Source organism: Notolepis coatsorum (genome assembly GCF_963971535.1).
Source record: "Notolepis coatsorum genome assembly, chromosome: 5".
NCBI lineage: Eukaryota > Metazoa > Chordata > Actinopteri > Aulopiformes > Paralepididae > Notolepis > Notolepis coatsorum.
Genome location: NC_140169.1, coordinates 48663588 through 48676335, shown reverse-complemented (window position 1 = coordinate 48676335; position 12748 = coordinate 48663588). Strand labels below are relative to the sequence as shown.

Sequence of the window (12748 nt, the reverse complement as noted above, 5' to 3'; positions counted from 1 at the left end):
ATCGCTCAACTAGAGACACAGCGAGCGAATATCTGAGGGGTGGACGACATCGCTGCTCAGTTCGCTGTCGCTCGCGGCAGGTCAGGATAGTCTGATTGAAACGAATACATTTTAATCATTTTCGCAATCACGCTCGCTCGCGTCGCTCCCTGTCAGGAAGGGGTGTTATCCAGTGTGTCGAGATGGAGCAGTTGTTTTTACCTTCTGACAAGAGAGACCCCCGTCTCCGTCTCCTCCAGCACCAGCAGGGTCCCACAGCCTGGAGGAACACACACACACACACACACACACACACACACACACACACACACACACACACACACACACACACACACACACACACACACACACACACACACACACACACACACACACACACACACACACACACACACACACACACACACACACACACACACACACACACACACACACACACACACACACACACACACACACGCGTCACTAGTTTCCTCTCTGTGTGTTCAGTAGAAAGCTACCCGGCTGCAAGCTAGCCTAGCACAGCACAAATGAATGGAAGCGGATACGGACCACTAGCCCAGCTTAAAACTCTGGGAGAGGTGTTGGTGCAAATGTAACAGTAATGTGCAATAGTAATATGCAATGTACAGGTGATTAAACTGGATATAACATTATATAAATCAGTACTACTGAGTAATAGTGTTAATCAGATGTATGTACGGAGTTGTAGTATTAATATGTACAGTGATACAGGTATAAAGGCAGAGTTATAGTAATATGCAGGTGTATAAGTAGGTATATAGAAGGATTATATGCAGGTATATTCAGACAGATATGGATATATATGTTTATGTTTATTAGGATCCCCATTAGTCATCATCAACGTGTTGACTATTCTTCCTGGGGTCCTCACAGATAAACACATACAAATATGAAACATTGAGTGTAAATCAGTCATATATCACATACATAATCAATAGAAAATAAAACAAAAGGTCATAGGTGAATCCATTTCACCATACCTTTAAAAATAAAAAACACAAAGTAAACAGAAGAAGTTTTAGCAGCTACACTCATGCATGACATATATTGATTTCCTTCCGGATTATGGCTCCTTTGAGTTTATTTTTGAAACTGTCCTTGTTTTCCGTCCGTATGATATGTAATGGGATCCTATTCCAGTATGTTATGGCTCTATACATTGCAGTTTTCTTTAGAGCGTTGGTTCTAGGCAGAGGTAGGGTGAAGCGACTACTTGAAGCATGTCTGGTATTATGGTCATGTCTATCATTGGTGGATAAAAGCATAGAATACAATTGAGTGGGTTTACCTGAGGTACAAATGTTCTTTAAAAACCTAATCAAACTGCATGCTAGTCTCTGGTCCACTGGTTTCCCCGTGAGGGATCAATAAAAGTTATCCTTATCCTCATCCACGACAGTCTAGCACGCTATTCCTTATAGAGCCGTGAAGAGTGAGGCGGGCGGCTCTATTTTGAGTGAGCTGGAGTTTACTAAGCTCTTGCTTTGTCGCGCTAGACCAACCTTTTTAAGCCCAAGATCACTTTTTTTTTTTGGTGAAGGCAAGATCTACCTATTGAAGCGTTGAGAGAAAAAGACAGTCAATATTGTACTTTAAACTAAATTACTTTTATCTGCCTGTATTCTAATTACATGCAATGCTTTGGTCCAACATTAAAACGTCAAAGTAGAACTGTAATGTGTACTTTCTCAGTCAGTACTAAGTGCAGTCATCTTATGCAGCATCACTTTTCACATCAAAACAAAAGTAGAACTGTAATGTGGACTCTCAGGGAAAGATTAAAAAAAAAAGGGAAAGATCTACAGGGAAGGTCTCAAAGATCGACCAGTCGATCAAGATCGACGGGTTGGTGACCACTGCGCGGCTAGACCAAATGGAGTTCTGTACGACAAGTCAGCAGGAAGGGTACAACTCTATCAGCTGAGTAACAATGATCATCAAACAGTGCTGCAACTTGGGTGCTGCAGTGTAGAGTCTTTGAGTGCATAGTAGTAAAGACTTATCAGTATAGTAGGAAGAGTGAGTGATAGTATATAAGACAGTAAGAAGGTTCGTTTTTTATACACAGTATGTGGTCAATATAAAATATATAAATGTATACGGTTGTGACAACGTCACCTCAAACTTTGATGCCCCGAGTGAGAGTTGAACCCCGGTCTCCCACACCGCGGGCAGCAACACAGACCGCTATACCAAGAGGTCAAGAGCAGGCATGCGTTGTTCATGGCACGGGGTACCACTCAGTGGTACCTCACTGAGTATTAAAGATTTGAGCAGAAGCGCGTGCACGCACATGCACGCGCTCGCGAGAACGCGCTGCGCTCGGCTCGGATCGTTGTGTTTACCTGCGGCGCTACCTCGCATTATCATAACAATAGCCGCTATAGGCTGGTGTCTTCAACCAGTCTGGGACTCTTTGTTCAACCCCCCACCCACCACCACTCACCCCCGGACAACAACACACTCTGCAAACAGCAGCAACCCGGGACATTCCATATCTACATCACAAACTTCGGGACTGAGTAGATAATTAATTAATCTTCTCTTTATTTTTATTATTTATATTAAAACTGAATCAAACCATAAACAAGGTTGCCTGTTGGGATGTTAGATCCTAATGTGAAAAACTGATTTTATATGTCTGCACTTTATGTGCTCATTTTATGCCTGTCTTAATTCTGTTGTGAAGCACTTTGAGCTGCAGTTTCTGTATGAAAGGCTATACAAACAAAGTGTATTATTGTGCGCGAGGGAACATATGCGCATGCGCGCGGGGCCGCGCGTGCGTGTGCGCGCGCGCGTGCGCGCGGCGTCATTATCCTGCGTGGCGGCTCAGCCCATAATAACAACGCAACGCTGGTCAAGAGGTGAATCCACTTCTAAGTGCTGGGTCTATCTGTCTTTTGAGGATGTGAGAGTGAGTTTAACCCATCGCACCGCTACTCACCCCAGCCCTTCTTGGGTGCGCTTCACGATACCATCCGTTACACTGTCACATACACAGCAACAGCACTATTGTACATGCTACATGTATGTGTACATGCTGCGAGTTCCTCTGCACCTCACTCACCTGCGATCCCGTAGTACTGGGAGGCGGCACAGGCCAGTCTGCTGGGGAGGAAGGGAGACACCTCCACAGCGTAGCCGTGCCGAGCCGGACAGCGGAACGACTTCACCTGCATCCTCCTGCTGCTGCGGTCAGGCGATCAGGCCACCGGGCAGCCGAGAGAGGCTGTCGGAATGAATGAATGAAAACTTTATTAACAGTTTGCAGAATGGGGTACAATACAGTACGGCTCAATACACACAATTGTTAAGGGGATGCAGACCAGAGAAAGACGTTTGTCTTGTTTACATCAGGGTCCCCCATTTTCAATTCATAGTGACATTTATGACATACACAACATACATGACATTTATAGCATAGGGACATACATGACATACAGGTATATATATAGTGTACTGGTGTTACATTTGTGATATGCAGGTATACAGTAGGTACTGTCACCTGTCAGATTGGGTCTCGGTCACCGGGCAGCTGTTGCTTCTGCGGGACAATAACCGTATTATGTTTTCTAGCAGGAAAGATGATGATGATGATGATGATGATGATGTTAACAAAACCAGAGAGAAACTGTCCGTCTCGCCGGTGACCGTGATTTGAAGATCTGTGTCTTAAGTTCTACTCAGTTTAGTGTGACTTGTTGTCTAACTCTCTGCGCCTCCTCCACGCTGCTTCCGTGTTGTTGTGATCAGCTGACCGGCCGACCAGGAAGTGCACGAGCAGGGTATATCTGCAGAGCCGCACAGTGACTCCAGATTAGAACTGCAGTGGATGGAATGCATTGCCATGGGTTACTATTTAAAATCAACATGCTCCAATTATTCTTTCTGTCAAAATTAATGCTTTACTCTGGAGATTAATTTAAATTCTTTAAAGCGTTAAAAAAAATGTAATCTAGATTAATCTATGGAGTGAAAAATGTTCAATATAATATAAGAAAGTGGTCTAGCTGAGTCAATGTTGATGGTTTTGTTGAACATTTGTATTTCACAGGAGAGAAACTGTATTCAAAGAAAGCTATTAAAATAGTCTTTGAATCTAAATATACTTTCTTTGTGTTGATTTTACATTAATTCCATGATTTTACTCAACTAAATATCTGTTACAAGCTTCGGTCTTAAGTAGAAAAATGCTATTTTTAATCTAGATTAATTACAGAAAATTGTGATTAAGTAGTTCATTTTTTTAATCTATTGACAGTACCAATTATTATATTATGTGATTGATTGATTGAAAACTTTATTAACAGATTGCAGAATGGGTACAGTACAGTACAGCTCAATACACACAATTGTTAAGGGGATAGTCAAGTCAAGAGATTTATTTGTCACGGCATACAAGTATACAATGAAATGCGGGTGGTCTTGCCCGCAACGATGTGCAAATAACATATAATAGAATCAACATTGTGCAATAAACAAGTAACATTGTGCAATAAACAAGTAACATGTTAGGGCATATCGGTATATGTACATAAGTTATTTACAGAGCATGGAGGACATAGGTCCTGGGAGGTGCGCTGTTTTAAGTGAGCGTGGACTATTGAATTGATTGATTGCTAATTTTATTACTGTCCGCCTTGTTTCCAACTGGTTAAGTTTAGGCCCTCTTTCGAAGTTGGTTAAGGTTAGTTTGTCTTTAGAGCAGGGCGATAGACCACCAGTCCTGGTTCCAAACTCTAACCTTAACCAAATTCGAAAGAGGGCCTAAACTTAACCAGTTGGAAACAAGACGGACAGTAATACAATTAGCAATCAATCAATTCAATAACCCACGCTCACTTAAAACTGCGCACCTCCCTGCAGCTGCTTCTATAGAAAGTAGGTTTACAATTTTTTTTTAAAGATCTTATAGGGCAAAGAAAACTTATTTTAATTTGTTTTACCTACTTTCTATAGAAGCATCTAAGAATGAAGTTCTATAGAAAGTAGGTTAAAATTAAAAACGAAAGAAAAGTTGGATGCGTTACTGTATTTGTAAATCTGGTATGTCATAAAGTCTCTCTGGTCTGCATCCCCTTAACAATTGTGTGTATTGAGCCGTACTGTATTGTACCCATTCTGCATCTGGTAATACAATTTTCAATCAATCAATCATTCCAATAACACACAGTTGGATGTGTTAGTTTGTTGGATGTCTAGGTGAAAGACAGTTGGATGTGTTAGTTTGCTGGATGTCTTACTGAGAACAGTTGGATGCACTTCCGAGCTGCTTCCACATGGAGGAAACTTCTCTTTTTTGTTGTTGTGGGAACTACCTTTTCTGGCGGATGGTTCTCTCAATAAATCTTCGATTAATGTGTTTATTGTATAGCAATAAGGTTGGATGAATGTGCCAGTTGTATAAAAGCATTACACCACTTGTAGTCATGGTTTGTGATAATTAAACCATGCCTAGGGGGGTCTAACGAGCCTCTGGCCTAATGACCACCCCTAGGCATGACCCCTAGGCATGGTTTAATTTTCACAAACCACTCCTGCGCGTGATGTAATGCTTAAATACATTTAGTCTAGGAAACAGGTAGGTAGGAGGAATGCCAAATCCCCAGATCTAGAGTGAAACTGATATATTCTAGAAATGCTCTGCTAGGCGACCAAGGTAAACATGTTCTTAAAAGTGATCATTTACCTCAAAAGGGTCGGTTGAGTTATGTTTATAGTTGGTATTAATTCCATACATAGAATATTACAATATTCACAACATGGGGTTGAAATATATATGGTCACTGTACACAACATAAGAGTTGAACTCTTTATTCCATGAGACATGTATTCACAATAGGGAGGTGTAGTAGTCTGACATCACTTTAGTTCCCCACGCGGTCCACCCGTATAGGGATGCATCATTAGGAAAATGGATTATGGGCTATTGTAATAATTCTGCCTCATGTACATTGAAAAGCTTTCCATTTTTGCACAAAATTAGTTGCCTTCCATCACAGACATTGTTTAAGCATTTTTGGTTGAAATAAAATGTTAAATAATTACATATCATTTCATGTTGAGCTATATATTGTAGATGAATACATAAAGGTACAACATGCTTTATTTGTTTTAAACGAGACGATTTAGAAATGTGTCCATGTGGACCGGCTGGAAACAATGACGTGACCTCTACACCTCCCTAACAACTACACCTCCCTAACAACATCAGGGCTGAACAAATAACTACAATTACAATTATTTTGACTGCCATTATATTTATTTCAAACATGATTTTAAAGAGAAAGAATAAAGACAAACAACAAAAAATATGCATATCACTGTTCAAAAAGGAAGCCTAGGATCATCATGCCCTACCAATATAAGGATATAATTCATGATATCAAAAATGATTTTTTTTAATCAATTTCTTTTAATTGTTACCACAGGCAAAAACGTTCATTATTAATAAAAAAAATAAAAAATGTTTATATATTTTCTTTATGCATCTATTCATTCTGTTTAAACAGATTAAAAACTGATGAGCTATATTCATTAAAGAAAGTTGATTTAATAAAAAAATACACATTTCAGCTTTTCCCGTGTCCGTATGACCAGAGCCACCAGATCCCATTTACTTTGCATCTCTTCAGTTCCCAGATCTTCAGTGTGAACCGTGCTCCTGTGGGTACAGTTGGCAACATGGTGAGAGAGCTCATGCTTTGGCATCACGTGGCGAGCGTTAAAGGGACAGGTTTTCAGCTCACTGGCCAGTTTAGGGTATAGAGTTTAGAGGCTGGGATCTGGTGGCTCTGGTCATACGGACACAAGCTGATCTGGGTTACAGTTATGGGTTCCATCCTCCTCCCATGGTTGGCTGGTTCTGACCGCATTGATCCGGCTGGGGCTGCAACTGGTTCCATATTGGAAGGTGGGTGACATCTTGAGGAAGCTGGTGCTGCCGGACCGTACGCTCCAACGCCGTCCCGAAGAGATTTTTAATTGAAAAACATTAATTGTGTTTTATTCAGAGATCTGAATCAAACAAAGATGTAAAATGTGATTGTAGTCATTTAGAAGCATTTTGACAAGTTGCCTTTAACAAACATCACTTGGCCCTAGAGAGATCGATGAGTTGTTCAGCCATAAGGTGCACGAACAGCATGATTCGTCGACATCCAGAACCACGTTCGCCTCACGTCTTCAGACCCAGAACCTAGAGAATCCACTCCGCCACCTGTAGAGGAAACAGGAAGGACTTGTAAACGGCATCCATTAAATAAAGAGGTAAATACATTCACTTTGAGACCAAAACTGTTCAGAAAACCGAGAGTCACCACTGAACAATCTGCCGGTAATTCCAGCATTTCAGTTTAGATTTTCATCAGCACAGGTAGTGGTCAGCCATCGTGCCCAGGAAGATGAGCAGCAGGCAAACCCACCTGTGGAAATGTTCAGCTTCATTCACAACCTTGTAGCGCAGAGACCTTCAAAGATAAAACAGACGTAAAGACAATTATTGTCAGAGAAGAAAGTGGATAACTATGAATTTACAGAGAAGGCATTTGAAGACTCAGAAAATTGGACCATAAGGATCGTCAGCTGTTGAAACATCAGACTGTACTTTCTACTTTCATCACTGATGGCATTTACAGGGCATCTGCAGGCGTCCACAAGTTTCACTTAATAAATGCATTACCAATTATTTCACAATCATACTAGCAATTCATTTATTCATAGAGACACTGAACTGGCAGCCAAATTAAATTCTCACACGTTCCATACAAGCTCTCGCCAGACGCAGCTAGAAGCGCCGCAAAGAAATACGATTTTAATACAATAACGGTTCGAACTTCATACATCTAATATAATTTCATCTCCAGTCAGATTCTAATACCTTCAATTGAGAATCTAATACTCGTTAATCCCCCGCAGATGCCCTGCATTTAAGAGAGCTGGTCAGAACTACCGACGCTCACCTTGAAGTCTAGCAGCAGAACGGTTCCCTTCATGGCGACTCACAGACGACATCTAGGAAGACAAAGGAAACGGTTGGTGAAATGGAAACTTGAAGACGATACCACATCATGCATCAGCCAGTGCAGGTTTGAAGCCTCAGAAGAATTGGTTGAAACAAACTCGTCAGTTGTCGCATCGGACGGCACTTCCTATACCAGGTTCTCATCACAGACAAAAGGTTTGAGAAACTAACAGATAACATGAACACTCACCTTGAAAAGCACCAAGTAGACAAACAGCGCATCCTTCTATGGCAGCTCAGGCTTGTAAATGATATCTAGGAAAACAAAACAAGATGGAAGTTGGTGAGACGTTAACATCCCAGTCCATTGAAGACGATACAGTCTGGTCACAACCAGGTCATGTTCAGAAAACCGAGAGTCACCACTAACAATCTGACGGTAATTCCAGCATTTCAGTTTGGATTTCATCAGCACAGTATTTGATGGCAGAGAAAGAGTTAAGCTACAGATGGCGAGACTAGGATGGGCTAATAATTACCAAGCAAGCACCAAGTTGTAATAGAGTGCATCTTATTCTGGCCAGAGGTTCTTCTACAGCCGACTCTGCTTGCATTCAGCAACTCTGAAAAACAAGATGGAAGAAGTTGGTGAGAAACCGCACAATCCATTTCACTGAAGACGAGGACAAGTCCAGGTCATGTTCAGAAAACCGAGAGTCACCACTAACAATCTGACGGTAATTCCAGTGTGGTAAATTCCCACAGACTTTCTACAATAATTTGAGGTTATTGTAGCACAACACAATGAGATTGACTATCTGGAAGGAGGAGGAAAGATTCATACTGATAGAATTGTTGGTCTCCTCATTCTGACTTAGCAGATGAGGAATAAAACGTTTACGCCAGACAAACCAGAACTGTATTTCATCTCAACTGATTTATTTGAGTCAGGGCCAAGGGTGAATAAAAGGTTGACTTCTACATACAAAGGATTTATCAGAAAACCTTAACATGGCTGCTGTGTACAGGAATCAACAAACAGGTTTGCATCTCAAACCTCAATACTGCACATCAAACAGTCACTTGGTTAACATAATTTGAACATACATGGTTTACTGTACACATTATACATGAGTAAATCTGGTTTACAGATCAGGGATCTGTACATTACTCTAATCTATAAACAACCATTGGTGTTTCCCATGATTTACTCACGTAAAATGCAATCAGCTCACAGTAGTCTCTGGGTGGACGAAGCGGTGGAGCCCCCAGACCCCCTGTGGTGGTCCCGGTCTGAGAGCTCCCGAATTACAATTTGTCTCTTCCTTATATCCTATCATGTCTAGCCAAAATAGCACTATTACAGTTGATCCAATCATACATCTCCTGTGGGCGCCTTCTGTGGGGGGTTGGTGTTTTCTTCCTGTTGGGGCTTTGATCTCCTGTGTGGATCTTGACTCAATACCCAGAGGGGCCGCTAGTGGCCCCCGTCATTGTCTTCCTGATGGGTCTGTCCCAGCAGAAATCTCCTCTTAAATGAATAATATATAACTTTAACATTCCTTCTATATGGCTATAGATGTCTAATATCATCCAAGTACAGTCAGTGCTTTCTTAGACTGATACCAGACATCATATGAGACCTTTTGATACTAAACAGTTGATTAATAGATTGTCCTGTCTTATAATGTCAGAGCCAGTATGAGGTCTCTGGTTAGACCAGCTGTCCTCTGCGGTAATCTGGTCACAGTAGGTGTGACTTTTGTCTCTTTGTTCTGAGTACATTTGTTAGTGGGGGTTTATTGACTATTTCTGTAACACCAGTATCACTTAAAACACCCTCTACTGTTGAAAGGGCACACATTCCTTTTTGCAGTATGGTTCTCTAATTTATTCACACATATTAATTATGAAATTCCAAGGCAATATTACCACACCAGCATTTCAGTTTAGGTTTCATCAGCACAATGACTGCTGCAATTCACAAGAGGTTCAGTGCTCGTTAAACCCACCTCTGGAGACGCCACCTTCAGACAACTCCTCTGGATACGTCACCTTCAGACAACTTCTCTGGAGACGTCACCTTCAGACAACTTCTCTGGAGACGCCACCTTCAGACAACTTCTCTGGAGACGTCACCTTCAGACAACTTCTCTGGAGACGTCACCTTCAGACAACTTCTCTGGAGACGTCACCTTCAGACAACTTCCTCAGGCTGAATCCCAACTGTAAGAAACAAACCGAACGTTATGAAGGTGATCATATGATTCACATAGAAGCCAGCGCAGGTTTGAAGCCTCAGAAGTTACAGAATCGTCAGTGTTGCATCAGACTCTTCCTATTTCATGTTTACATCACAGACTAAAGGTTTGAGGAACGAAAAATGTAACCCTTTCAGTGAAGAACCACATAAGTCAGTTTTAAAGTTTGACGACCATGCATTTGCAGTTGTCAAGTTAATCTAAATCACTTGGGAGTGTGATATATCACAAACTACTAAACCTCTACTGTCTTTAACTATGAATGAACACAACACTAACTTACCTTCTTTAGATAATAAAGTACTCAGCCTCTACTGTCTTTAACAATGAATGAACACAACACTAACTTACCATCTTTAGACAACGTTTGAAAACCTTGTTCCACTGAACTTAATATAGTTCTTCATCAGAGTTACTCGATTAACATGAACACTCACCTTGAAAAGCACCAAGTAGACAAACAGCACATCCTTCATGGCAGCTCAGGCTTGTAAATTACATCTAGGAAAACAAAACAAAAGTTGGTGAGACGTTAACATCCCAGTCGATTGAAGACGACAGTCTTGTCACAAGTTGCGAGTGCTTAAAATATAATAGCATTAGATCTAAATAACACGTTGATCGTCAGTGAGTTGCTTCCAGTCAACATGCACGAAACAGATAATTTGTTCATACATTTTTCAAATAGACGCTAGATTATCGATATTATATGTGTCATCATGCACGAACAGAAGCGGCGTCTGAAAAATCGCTTCTCCATACTTCTCGGGTTTGGCGCCCAGAGCATGGCGAATTAACCCGACTTTTCTCTGGTCTGGCCCCGAATGTGTTAATGTAGAACAAATGGCTGATGGGAGCATCATGCAATAATTCCTGCGATCAGAGGTTAGACCAATCAGTCATGAATTGTCAGACTGGGGCGGTACTAATTAACTCATCACTTCCAGGAGGAAAAACAGTAGGAGTGTAACATTTATTAAAACATTCTCATTAACACTTTGTGTTGTGAAGGGCCAGATTAAACTGAGAATCTACCTTTATTGTTTGATATACTTTGTATATTATTTATATATATACACGGAATATCCCTTTACCTGCGTTCAAACCAGAGTAATATTCGCTCTCCTATTGGACAGCGCCCCCAGGCGCCAGCGCGCAAGCCCCCAACGGCAGGTTCAAAGACAAGTTCAGGCATGTCAGGACATGCCCGGAGTCAGCGTATTGATACCAGACAAAGACTGCGGTTTGGGACTAGATATTCACTTAAGTATAAATACAGCGCAAGGTGCGCACACCAGTAGTTCAGCCTCGTTCAGTACCTTACCCACCTTCACCACGAGTCAACGTGCAGTGAAGTGAGCAACCTTGCGTCTAACAGAGCATTGAGAACCACATGCGAATAGTTTAGTAAAGTAACGTCGAGTTCGACCTAATCTAATGTGAAGTAAATAGTCGTTCATTATTGTATATCGTGCGGCCACAGTTCGTTCGTGTGTAGCATTACCCAGCGGTTCGTCGTGTCTTTAGCTAGTGTACTTAGCCAGGGTGTGTGGCCTAAATACGTCGCCCACACCCGAGGAGTCCTAGGCGGAGAACCGTTGGACATGTACACAGGAGAATCGGCGTCTGCGATTGCAGAACCATTACTGGTTGGATTATATTGATTTGGAACGTGGTACCCGGAGAAGAGCATCGTTGATTTCCACTGTCGTTTGGGATTCAACCTCGTGAGGATTACAACTCGGGCCGGCCTCGTGGACGGAGGCTGGCTAGCTGTCATCAATGCTATCTAGCATTTGGATTACAATTATTACTTTGCTGCTGATCAAGGGAGTTTACAAGGACCGACTCCTGTACCTGGAGTCTCTTTATTCCTCATTGAATCAGACAGAGTACCCGAACATTCCTCTACCCTCCAGGCCTTACACCCCCGGAGGGAACCCATTGTCTCCAGGCGGTACCAGTGTTGCCCTATCTAGTTGCTACTATACGACAGGTGGTGTCAACTTAGACCCATCGTAGGATTCCTGCTATTCTTAGTGACTCATGCTATTGACTGACTTTACGTATATTCTTCGCCATACAAGCGCGACCCTAATTCTCATTCTGTAACCTAATGTTGCCTAATAATAATAAATTACCCTCAAATACTATTTCTTTGTCAATGCCGTGTTCTTGTGGGTGTTCACCATCTATATTTGATGTACTGTCTGGCCAGTAATTAAAGTACATAACTAGCAGTGGTTTAATCTATCACAATCTTTAATACAGTCAGGGTTTTGTAACCCCTCAGTTACACTATAGTATAGTATAGTGTACTATGGCGCGGCCCCGGTCAGTCGCCTTTGGTTTAGCTCCGCGACGATTGTGCACATTTTTAGCTATTATGTTTGTTTTTTCGACTTTTTTTATTAAAACATCACTGGCGGGTATGTCATACGACCGCCAGACACTTATGGACCTAAACTCCGGACTCAAAGAGGAGTTGGTAGACACT

The 12748-nt window shown here is 41.7% G+C and overlaps 1 protein-coding gene across 1 annotated transcript in view; it reads right to left on the bottom strand.

Annotated features, from left to right (window-relative positions):
• pex7 (peroxisomal biogenesis factor 7) overlaps positions 1-3751 on the bottom strand; it is a gene marked incomplete at its 3' end in the record, with an annotated part of 8018 nt that extends 4267 nt beyond the window's left edge. The window contains exons 1-3 of the mRNA XM_084314080.1: positions 3533-3751; positions 3095-3256; positions 202-259 (exon numbers count right to left, since the gene is read on the bottom strand). Coding sequence (XP_084170206.1) covers positions 202-259; positions 3095-3206 — 170 coding nt within the window. The 5' untranslated portion in view covers positions 3207-3256; positions 3533-3751. The remainder of the gene's footprint in view (positions 1-201; positions 260-3094; positions 3257-3532) is intronic.
• Between the last annotated feature and the right edge of the window lie 8997 nt (positions 3752-12748).